At 35.3% G+C, this 12,559-nt stretch overlaps 1 protein-coding gene across 1 annotated transcript in view; it reads right to left on the bottom strand.

Annotated features, from left to right (window-relative positions):
- The window catches only part of cfap299 (cilia and flagella associated protein 299), a 166,119-nt gene that overhangs the window by 111,853 nt on the left and 41,707 nt on the right, over window positions 1-12,559 (bottom strand). Inside the window, exon 4 of the mRNA XM_059337149.1 lies at window positions 11,946-12,036. Within this exon, the coding sequence (XP_059193132.1) occupies window positions 11,946-12,036 (91 nt within the window). The remainder of the gene's footprint in view (window positions 1-11,945; window positions 12,037-12,559) is intronic.

Raw genomic sequence — 12,559 nt, 5'->3', positions numbered from 1 at the left:
GTTCAGTGGAAAATATTCAAACCATGCAATCTGTGAGTCAAATATTAATTTATTTTACAGGAGTAAACTTAATTTATATATGTATATATGAGTCAAGTCAAGTCAAGTCAAAGTTTATTTATAGACATTTAAAAACAACCTCAGTTGACCAAAGTGCTGTACTGTTATTAAAATAGAATAAATCATACACAAATAGGTATAAATAAAAACAATGAAAACAATAAAATACTAAAAACAGTAAAAACAATAAAATACTAAAAACAGTAAAAACAATAAAATAAAATAGAATAAGATAGTAATAAAAACTCAATCCAAAACAGTGTTAGTGATAAAAAGACAAATAAAAGGGTAAAAAGGTAAAAAAAAGAAAGCCAAGGATGCCAAGGATATGAAATATGAAGATGCTTTTATCTGTTTTATATCATATAAAACTGAATATTTTGGGGTTCTGACTGACAAAACTAGACATTTAAAGATGCCATCTTGGAATTTTTACTAAATAATCATCAGATTAACGGATAATAATGACGTCACTGTCGGCTGCAGACCTGATTCTACATGTGCTTTTATTTCTCTAATGCAGCTTTTTAATCCTCTTTCCTCTGCGTCACCAGTTTGTATCAGTGCATTAACTTCTTCATGCACCAACTGCTGCTAAATGAGCTCCTTCATTACTTTAACATGATTGTGATGTGTTGCAACCCCCTGATAGCATCAGAGCCTCTCAACAAACAGAACAAACAGCAGCAGAGTGGGTGGTGCAGTGCTGCAGCAGCACACCTTCAGTTTCAGACGTCAGCGCTCCAACAATGGACGCCCTCAGGCATCCTGTGCAGGTGTGACCTGGATTTGATAAAAAACTTAACTTCTTACCCAGTGCAAATAAAAGCCAAAGCTGCCCAGGTGCACCTTTTGTTTGTGTGTGACTTTTGGCAGCGAGGAAAGCTTTCGCAACGCGGCCGGGGAAGTAAAAAAAGGCACAAAGGAGGAAAAAAGGCCCTGAAAGCTGATCACAGAGGCAGAGGAGGCTCCTTCTGCACACAGAATAGGGCTGCAGGAGCGATTAAAATTAAAGAAAAGCTTTAAAAAAAGGATCAAAGTTGTTTTTTTTACTGTAAATTTGAATGTAATTTCTACTTTAGCTAAAATTAAACTGTTTGCACGAACCAGATCCTGTTAAAAACATTAAATTCTGCTCCTCAGAGACACATATATATAAATATTCACTGAAAATCTGTTTACACAGAGCTGAGAGGAGTGGACATGACGTCACGTCTTGTTTTGGCCATTTTGTGTGGTTTTTTTTGTAATTTCTGGAAATTTTGTATATTTTTTGGTAATTTTGGGAAATGTGTCTTGTTTTGTGAATTTGGCATCTTTTTTTTTTTGTAATTTCTGGAATTTTTGTGTCGTTTTTGGGAAATTTTGTCGGCCATGTGACAAATATTCTGTTTACACAGAGCTGAGGGGAGAGGACAGGAGAGGAGAGGCTGTTTACACAGAGCTGAGAGGAGAGGACAGGAGAGGATCACAAAGACAGAAGAGGCTCCTACTGCACACCAAAGGACTTTAGGAACTATTAAAATTAAAGAAAAGCTTTTTAAAAAAAGGATCGAAGTCAATATTTTGAATGCAAAATCACATCCTATACTGTAAAAAAAAGATAAAAAATCTGTTTAATTTACTGTAAAATTCCGGCAGCTCTGGTTGCCAGAACTTCACCGCAAAAAATTGGCCAATTGTGGCCCTCGTGACGATATTTTGTGGCCCCCACCTTGAAATGAAAGTTTAATGTGAGTTTTATATGAATGGCACTTTACCGTGTTGTGTGTGGAAGGTCCCTTTAATTACTGTTTTTGGTAATTTTGTGTCTTTTTTAAAATCATTTTGAGTCTTTTTTTATAATTTTGTGTCTTTTTTTGGTAATTTGTGTCGTTTTTTATAATTTTGTGTCTTTTTTAAAATAATTTTGTGTCTTTTTTGGTCATTTTGTGTCTTTTTAAGTAATTTAGTGTTTTTTCTTTCATTTTGTGTCTTTTTTAAGTAATTTAGTGTTTTTTCTTTCATTTTGTGTCTTTTTTTAATAATTTTGTGTATTTTGGGCATTTTGTGTCTTTTTTGTAATTTTGTGTCATTTTTTAATAATTTTGTGTCTTTTTTGGTCATTTTGTTTCTTTTTTAAGTAATTCAATTTTTTCTGTCATTTTGTGTCTTTTTTTAGTAATTTAGTTTTTTTTCTGTCATTTTGTGTCTTTTTTAAGTAATTTTGTGTCTTTTTTTGGTCATTTTGAGGCCTCCAGCGGCCTCCAGGTAATTTGAGTTTAAATAATCGACAGATTAATCGATAATGAAAATAACCGTTAGTTGCATCCGTACATTTTTCACAGTGTCGTATTACTGCACACAAAGGGAAGATGAGCTTCTGTTCTTCAGGACTTCATGTCTGCTGTCAATCTGTTGACAGCAGACATGAAAAACAAAACAAAAAGAAAGCATCCGGGCCGCGACAGAAGAGAGAGAAGAACCTGCCGAGTATTAAGTGACGGGTGTAATTTCAGCCTGAAAGGCCGATGGTGACATGAAAGAAGAACAAAGATGGACTTCTGATGAATGAGACGGAGACGACAATGAACATGTGATCCGTCTAAAGAGACAATAACTCAGCTTTAACTAGTTTCTCTTTGCTTCTCCATTATTCTCCTGAAACAGATGATTTTCTGTCCTAACAGTCCTTCAGCACAGTGATGAAACTCTTCATGATAAATGAAGGAGGTGAAACTTGAGACGGTGAAACTTGAGACGGTGAAACTTGAGACGGTGAAAGTCTGAAGTCAAACAACAATAACTTTAATTAAACAATTTAAAACGGTTTAGAAAAGTATGTTTGCTTTATAAGATTGACAAAAATACAGTTTATTGTAGAAAGAAACTATAAAAAGTGGCATAATGTTTAGTGTTTTACCTTTCAGAAAGTCTTTGATAGGTGATGAAAGTTTCTGTTAGAAATGAATTAAAAATTTAATTTGTCACAGAGCTGCAACAATTAGTCAACCAATTGATTATGAAATCCAAAGAAAAAATACTTTATACTTTACCGATTAATAATTGAAGTCAGTTTTCATGCAAATTTGTTGTTGTTGTTTTCAAATATAAATATGTCCTGCTTTTATATCATATTGAACTGAATATCTTTGGGTTTTGGACTGAAAAAACAAGACATTTAAAGACGTCATCTTGGATTTACAAACGTTTTGTCGGAAAAAGTAACAAAATGAAGCTTTAAATGTTGATATTTGTGTCAGAATGTCTTTATTCTTCATGTGTCGTTTAAAATAAACCAGATCCTGTTAAAACATTAAATTCTGCTCCTCAGAGACACCGAAGACATGATTGATTCTGCTGAGAATCTGTTTACACAGAGCTGAGAGGAGAGGACAGGAGAGGCTGTTTACACAGAGCTGAGAGGAGAGGACAGGAGAGGCTGTTTACACAGAGCTGAGAGGAGAGGACAGGAGAGGCTGTTTACACAGAGCAGAGAGGAGAGGACAGGAGAGGCTGTTTACACAGAGCAGAGAGGAGAGGACAGGAGAGGCTGTTTACACAGAGCAGAGAGGAGAGGACAGGAGAGGCTGGAAAAATCACAATACTTCATTATGTACAATATGTGAGGGAAAACTGTCTTTTTTTGGTCACTTTGTGTAATTTTTGGTCATTTTGTTTCATTTTTTGTCATTTTGTATCTTTTTAAACTAATTTTGTGTCTTTTTTTGGTCACTTTGTATCATTTTTGGTCATTTTTGTGTAATTTTTTTTGTCATTTTGTATCTTTTTATGATAATTTTGTATCTTTTTAGCCATTTTGTGGCTTTTTTTTGGTCACTTTGTGTCATTTTTGGTCATTTTGTGTCTCTTTTTGTAATTTTGTATCTTTTTTTGGAAATTGTGTGTCCTTCTCTAGTCATTTTGTGTCTTTTTCTAGTAATTCTCTGTCTTTTTTGGACACTTTGTGTCACTTTTTAAGCACCACAATGCTTCTTCTTCTCTCAGCGTTTCATAACTTAAACCATCTGAGAGACTTAAACCATTCACACAAACCTCCAGTGAGAAATTAAAGGATTTAAAGCATCTTTTCCTGTATTCAGAGAATAAAAACAAGCAGAATATCACGTTGTGTGTCTGTCCCCCGCCTTGTTTTGCTGACTTGTTATTTTTCGTCTCTTAAGAGTTTCCTCTGTTTGATAAATTGGATCAGAGAGATGTTTATTTTCCCGCTCTGTTTAAAATTGAAGCCACATTTGTGCACTTAATCCCGGTTCTCTTTGAAAGTGTTTGAGCACCAGGTAATCTTTATAGTGTTTGACGAGGCTTGACCTCATCTGTGTATTTACATTACACACATGGATCCAGGCAACATGTGAAACACATGGAGCTCCTTCATTCATGCTTTACATTCACACTGGGTGTTTTCTTTACATTAATATTGTAATTTGCTGGCATCCATATGCTGTTTATACATATATCACACATGCTAAAGGATATTTGATATACTTTATATACTTTATATACACTGCAGGGCAGAAGTTTGGAACAAGATCAGATTCATACAAAAAAAGATCATAGTTTCATTGGTATACTTTGATACAAAATAAAGGTGATTATTGTATAAAGAGTCACTTATTAGAACACATTTTGACTCTAATTATCAGGTCTTTGGGTTTTTACTCAAACTCAAATTACCTGGGGGCTGCTGGAGGCAGTATCAAAATGATCAAAAAAAGACACAAAATTGCTAAAAAAAAAACACAAAACTACTAAAAAAAAGACACAAAATTACTAAAAAAGGTACAAAATTACAGAAAAAAATTAAATTACTTAAAAAAGACACAAAATGACCAAAAAAAACACAAAACTACTAAAAAAAGACACAAAGTTACTAAAAAAAGGCAAAAATTACAGAAAAAAAATTAAATTACTTAAAAAAGACACAAAATGACCAAAAAAAACACAAAACTACTAAAAAAAGACACAAAGTTACTAAAAAAAAAGGCACAAAATTACAGAAAAAAAATTAAATTACTTAAAAAAGACACAAAGTGACCAAAAAAACAACAAAACTACTAAAAAAAAGGCACAAAATTACAGAAAAAAATTAAATTACTTAAAAAAGACACAAAATGACCAAAAAAGATACAAAATTACTGAAAAAAAAAACAGCTCTATGTTTCCAGCCTCTCCTGTCCTCTCCTCTCTGCTCTGTGTAAACTTCTTCTTTCTAAGAGGAAACTCTTAAGAGATGAAAAATAACAAGTCAGCAAAACATCGCGGGGGACAGACACACAACGTGATATTCTGCTTGTTTTTATTCTCTGAATACAGGAAAAGATGCTTTAAATCCTTTAATTTCTCACTGGAGGTTTGTGTGAAAGGCCGTATCTCTCAGATGGTTTAAGTTATGAAACGCTGAGAGAAAAAGAAGCTTTGTGGTGCTTACACAGTAACATCCAGCAGGAAAACTGCTGTTACTGCTCCACGACTCCATGTCATCTCAGAGGTACAGAGCCCAGAGGGGCAGATACACCCAGGTCAAAATACACTATGTTTTATACTCTAGAGCAGCTATTCTCAGTCTCTGGTTTAGTCTTTTTGGTCATTTAATATCTTTTGTTGGTCATTTTGTGGAGTTTTTAGTAATTTTGTGTCTTTTTGATCATTTTTTGGTCATTTTGTGTCTTTTTTTGGTTATTTTGTGTCTTTTTTGGTCATTTTGTGGTCAATTTGTGTCTTTTTTTGGTTATTTTGTGTCTTTTTGATCATTTTTTGGTCATTTTGTGTCTTTTTCTGGTCATTTTGTGTCTTTTTTGGTCATTTTGTGGTCAATTTGTGTCTTTTTTTGGTTATTTTGTGTCTTTTTGATCATTTTTTGGTCATTTTGTGTCTTTTTCTGGTCATTTTGTGTCTTTTTTGGTCATTTTGTGGTCAATTTGTGTCTTTTTTTGGTTATTTTGTGCCTTTTTTGATCATTTTGTGGTCAATTTGTGTCTTTTTTGGTAATTTTGTTTTTTTTCCTGATCATTTTACGGTCATCTTGTGTCTTTTTTGGTCATTTTGTGTCTTTTTTCGGTCATCTTGTGTCTTTTTTTGATCATTTTGTGGTCAATTTTTGTCTTTTTTGGTAATTTTGTTTTTTTTCCTGATCATTTTACGGTCATCTTGTGTCTTTTTTGGTCATTTTGTGTCTTTTTTGGGTCATTTTGTGTCTTTTTTTTTTTATCATTTTGTGGTCAATTTGTGTCTTTTTGGGGTCATTTTTTGTCATTTTGTGGTCAATTTGATTCTTTTTTTTGGGGTCATTTTGTGTCTTTTCTGACAAAGTAGCAAGTTATTAAGATTAGATTAAGATCTAGATTTTGATTAAAAGTAACACTAAAATATAAAAAAACATATATAAATGCACAGACAGAGAGATGTTTTAGTTGTTGTCTGCTTCATTATTTGTCCAAAATTTGTCGTATCAACTGAGTTTGTCTGATCTGAACTGTGAGATTCTGTTCAGTGAGACAACATGATGTTAGATTTGGGGGTCGAGACTCAAAAAGGTTGAGAACTAACTGACCTATAGCATCTTGGAAGTGAATCATTTTAAGTCTATCAACACTAACGCTCCCTGCAGAACAATGCCTGGATACAAAAAAAAAAAAAAACGGTGCATATTCCATTGGTCACATACTGTTAGTGAAGAGACGGAGGATTGTGTTAAAAGTAATGTTTGTAGTGAAAACAGTCATCTTCATGGTCAGAGGTTAGAATCTCTCCCTGCTGCAGCAGAGTTTAATTAACCATGCAGACTTTGTCCATGAATCAGGAACAGCTCGCCGTAGGGATCACTTAACAGCCAAGCTTCACTTCAGAGAGGAAAGGGTGTGAAGAGAAGCTCCACCAACACTCAGGCGGCAACCTCCGGGTCTGAGCAGGGAGGCAAACTTAACTTCCTCAAGATTTTGGTCTTGATGAAAGTCCTGTGCTTTTTGACCAATTTAACCACTTTAATATGTGGTTAAATGTCCTATGTGGACTTTGTCACTCTTTATCAGGCGGCAACCTCCAGGTCTGAGCAGGGAGGCAAACTTAACTTCCTCAAGATTTTGGTCTTGATGAAAGTCCTGTGCTTTTTGACCAATTTAACCACTTTAATATGTGGTTAAATGTCCTATGTGGACTTTGTCACTCTTTATCAGGCGGCAACCTCCGGGTCTGAGCAGGGAGGCAAACCTAACTTCCTTAAGATTTTGGTCTTGATGAAAGTCCTGTGCTTTTTGACCAATTTAACCACTTTAATATGTGGTTAAATGTCCTATGTGGACTTTGTCACTCTTTATCAGGCGGCAACCTCCGGGTCTGAGCAGGGAGGCAAACCTAACTTCCTTAAGATTTTGGTCTTGATGAAAGTCCTGTGCTTTTTGACCAATTTAACCACTTTAATCTCCTCCCTATGTGGACTTTGTCACTCTTTATCAGGCGGCAACCTCCTGGTCTGAGCAGGGAGGCAAACCAGGAAGTGCCTTAAGATTTTTGGATTCACAGTGGACACACGTGGGGTTCTCCTTGATTAAAGTCCTGTTCTTTTTGACCAATTCACCACTTTAATCTCCTCCCTACTTGGACTTTGTCACTCTTTATCAGACGGCAACCTCCTAATCTGAGCAGGGAGGCAAACTTAACTTCCTCAAGATTTTTGGATTCCCAGTGGACACACATGGGGTTCTCCTTGATGAAAATCCTGTGCTTTTTGACCAATTTAACCACTTTGACCTCCTCCCTACGTGGACTTTGTCACTCTTTATCAGGCGGCAACCTCCAGGTCTAAGCAGGGAGGCAAACTTAACTTCCTTAAGGTTTTGGTTTTGATGAAAGTCCTGTGCTTTTTTGATCAATTTAATCACTTTGACCTCCTCCCTACGTGGACTTGGTCACTCTTTATCAGGCGGCAACCTCCGGGTCTGAGCAGGGAGGCAAACTTAACTTCCTCAAGATTTTTGTCTTGATTAATGTCCTGTGCTTTTTGACCAATTTAACCACTTTAATCTCCTCCCGATGTGGACTTTGTCACTCTTTATCAGGCGGCAACCTCCTGGTCTGAGCAGGAAGGTAAACTTAACTTCCTTAAGGTTTTGGTTTTGATGAAAGTCCTGTGCTTTTTGACCAATTTAACCACTTTAATCTCCTTCCTACATAGACTGTCACTCTTTATCTGCCGGCAACCTCCTGGTCTGAGCAGGGAGGCAAACTTAACTTCCTTAAGGTTTTGGTTTTGATGAAAGTCCCGTGCTTTTTGACCAATTTAACCACTTTGACCTCCTCCCTACGTAGACTTTGTCACTCTTTATCAGGCGGCAACCTCCAGGTCTGAGCAGGGAGGCAAACCAGGAAGTGCCTTAAGATTTTTGGATTCACAGTGGACACACACGGGGGTCTCCTTGATTAATGTCCTGAGCTTTTTGAACAATTTAACCACTTTAATCTCCTTCCTACGTGGACTTTGTCACTCTTTATCAGGCGGCAACCTCCTGGTCTGAGCAGGGAGGCAAACTTAACTTCCTTAAGATTTTGGTCTTGTTGAAAGTCCTGAGCTTTTTGACCAATTTAACCACTTTAATCTCCTTCCTACGTGGACTTTGTCACTCTTTATCAGGCGGCAACCTCCTGGTCTGAGCAGGGAGGCAAACTTAACTTCCTTAAGATTTTGGTCTTGTTGAAAGTCCTGAGCTTTTTGACCAATTTAACCACTTTAATCTCCTTCCTACGTGGACTTTGTCACTCTTTATCAGGCGGCAACCTCCTGGTCTGAGCAGGGAGGCAAACTTAACTTCCTTAAGGTTTTGGTTTTGATGAAAGTCCCGTGCTTTTTGACCAATTTAACCACTTTGACCTCCTCCCTACGTAGACTTTGTCACTCTTTATCAGGCGGCAACCTCCAGGTCTGAGCAGGGAGGCAAACCAGGAAGTGCCTTAAGATTTTTGGATTCACAGTGGACACACACGGGGGTCTCCTTGATTAATGTCCTGAGCTTTTTGACAAATTTAACCGCTTTGACCTCCTCCCTACGTGGACTTTGTCACTCTTTATCAAGCGGCAACCTCCTGGTCTGAGCAGGGAGGCAAACTTAACTTCCTTAAGATTTTGGTCTTGATGAAAGTCCTGTGCTTTTTTGACCAATTTAACCACTTTGACCTCCTTCCTACGTGGACTTTGTCACTCTTTATCAGGCGGCAACCTCCTGGTCTGAGCAGGGAGGCAAACCAGGAAGTGCCTTAAGCTGCATTCTACCTTAAATTCAAGCAGGGGGCACTAAGTGTGGCTGCAAAAACATTTCTGTCCATTCATTTCAATGCAAAATGAGAAAACTTGTCACTTGATTTATTACCTCAGAAATGTTTTTCAGGACAACACTATGGTCTCAATCACTAGTAAAACATCTTCTTCAAGACAATCTGATGTTAATAGTGTAAATAATGGCCCCATTTAGAAGAAAATAGAAGATAAAGAATCGTATGATTTGGGGCGGGGCTACCTTTGATTGACAGGTCACTGACAAGGCGAGCCGTCATCAGGAGAGAAGCAGAACAATGCGTATCTACGGCAACGTGTCAATAAAGTTATACATAACGTTATGTATATATATAAAAAAGGACGTAAAAAAAATATCAGGATATATATCGTATATCGATATTTAGCCTAAATATATCGGGATATCACTTTTGGTCCATATCGCCCAGCACTAAATTCAATCAAATTACACACAAAAAACACAAACTTCTTGCCCACATTATATTTATATAATGTGACTTATATTTATATAATGTGGATCATGTTCTGTTTTTAGTCTAATAACCGTAAACACGCATAAATCAGAAATCATTGCAGGACAAATATCTGTTTTATGAGCCGACGAGCAGTGTATGAATTATGATTTGACCAAATTTACAGCGTGCAAGTAATCATCTCTCGCTGCAGGGCTCTTTGCATGCATGAACTTATTCTGATCTAATATGGTTATAAAACTAAAACAACATCGATATAACTATACTATCGTTTATCGTGATAGTTTCTGGGAAAATACATCATTCTAAAACATATGTTGTGGTCTAACGAGGCCGCTGCAGAGCTCCACAGTAACAAGAAGCAGCTCTCAGTGCTGATAAACAGGACACGGCAGCTTCTAATGAGTTGGCAACCTCCTGTAGCTGCCATAAGAAACTCCCTGCCACCTTTCAGACTAAATGAGTGATCTCAGCCAGGACTCTGACCTGAAAGGTGATTCACATCCTAAAACCCTCCGACTTTCACCTGCAATTCCACTGACAACACACCTTTACACCTCTAACAGGAAATAAGATGAGTTACAAGAATAAAAGCTCAGATATGGTCCAAAAGCAGCTGTTTGTACTACATTCACACAGAAGTTGACAAATGACAAACTTTACATCACATTCACCCTTTTGGCCTCAGATTAACAAGCTACATGGCTTTTATTTACATTTTATTTTTTTATTCAATATTGTAATTTTGCTTTGATTTGGCTGAAGTGCCAGAAAAAAGATCAAATACATAAGGTGATTTAGAAAAAAACAAGTATATATATATATATATATATATATATATATATATATATATGTATATATATATATATATATATATATATATATATATATATATATGGCAGCAAAAGTTGCTAAACAGATAATAGATGATTTCTTTAAAAATATACAGTAAATATCTGTATTTAAAAAAATATATATGTAGAATAACTAAAGGGTTTTTACTTTAATACCTCTATTAACTCTAATATTAATAATATTAATAATAATATTAATATTAATAATAATAATAATAATAATTATAATAATAATAATAATTATAATTAATAATAAGTGTTACTGCCAGACTTTTTTTATTTGTTTTGGGGGTTTTTTGTTTTGTTTTTTACAATTTTGAACTTTTTTTTATTGAAAATGTCCTTAATTTAAAATTCAGCAATATGCATTTTTGCTTTTTTTTATACTGTAATTTAACATTCAAGACTATTAATATTTCAAATAAAAATTTCTGGGGAAAAAAAACTTTTTTTGTCGGTATAAAAACTTATTTTAAAGTTACATGCACCAGTTCATACACACGGAAAAAGGTATTTGGAGCTCTGATACAGAATGTTGCAAAAGGTTAAATAAACGTTCAGCTGTTGAGTCAAACATCTGGTTGCAAAAGTTACTAAACAGATAACTTATCTAAAAATATACAGTAAATATCTGTATTTAATATATATATATATATATATATATATACATATATATTATTTATTATTGTTGTTATGTTTATTTATTTATTTTTTAAATTTTTCACTTTTTTTTATTTAAAGTTTCCTTAATTTTTTGCATTTTTTACACTGCAATTTAAAATATCCCATTTATAGTAATTTAAAGATATTCTATATTTTAATATTTGTAAAAAAAAAAAAAAAAAAGAGAATTCTCTTTTTCATGGGATTTGTACTTAATGTAGAGAAGAAAACACTTTTTTTGTAGGTATAAAAAAATATCTGTTCATGTTTATTTTAAAGTTACATGCACCAGTTCATACACACTGATACAAAATGTTGCAAAAGGTTAAATAAACGTTCAGCTGTTGAGTCATAAATGATCCTCAGATCCGTCGGGCTTTTAGAACCGATCTGTGGTTCCGTGTGAAAGGATCACCTCAGTTTGGTAAAGGGGGTTTTATGGGTGGGGGAGGGGGGGGCAGCTGGCCCTGGTGGTATTTGGGGGGGCGGGGGGGCATTTCCACTCCACTTGACACAGTATGGATTTTGTTCCCATCCTAATGGAATTGCAGGAATATTTGAGGGGAATCCCATTACGTAGCACTGGGAGTGCTGTAATAATGTACTCACAGTCATTTTCCCAGTGCGGTTGGCCTCCTCGCGCTCCGCCAGGGCCTTCAGGAAGTTATCTTTGAGCTCTTTTCCTGCACTTGCCAGTGTCCTGGAAAAGACAACACTCAAACGGTTTGAAATGTTTCTCTTAACCTGGGAAAAAAAAGTCACATGAAGCCTTAAAGGCTCTTTATGGAAGCTTTTCACCCCGAAACATGTCGGAGCTTCAGGGAGCTCCGGACCAGCTCCGCTGCAACATTTACAACTCAATAAGCAACTAAATTAATTAAGTTAAAGGAAGTAAGTAAGTGCATTTTGTTTATAAAGCGCTTTTCACAGGTAAAAAGTCACAAATTGCTTTAAAAGGGCATAAAACAACATACAGGCAATCATAGAAAAACACAATACAACAAGGAAACATAACTAGAAAATGTCCAGAAAAAGACACATATGACAAATAAAGATGTACAATGTCCAGAAAAAGACACAACATGATAAAAGGATGTAAAATTACCAAAAACAGACACAAAATTATAAAAAAAACCCCATAAATAACTAGAAAAATACACAAAATTTGAAAAAAATATGAAAAATGACACAAAAAAAGACACAAAATTGCAAAACAATATGAA

This window comes from Centropristis striata, chromosome 7, assembly GCF_030273125.1.
Source record: "Centropristis striata isolate RG_2023a ecotype Rhode Island chromosome 7, C.striata_1.0, whole genome shotgun sequence".
Taxonomy (NCBI): domain Eukaryota; kingdom Metazoa; phylum Chordata; class Actinopteri; order Perciformes; family Serranidae; genus Centropristis; species Centropristis striata.
Note: the sequence above shows the minus strand (reverse complement) of the source record. Positions and strands in the feature narration are given on the sequence as shown.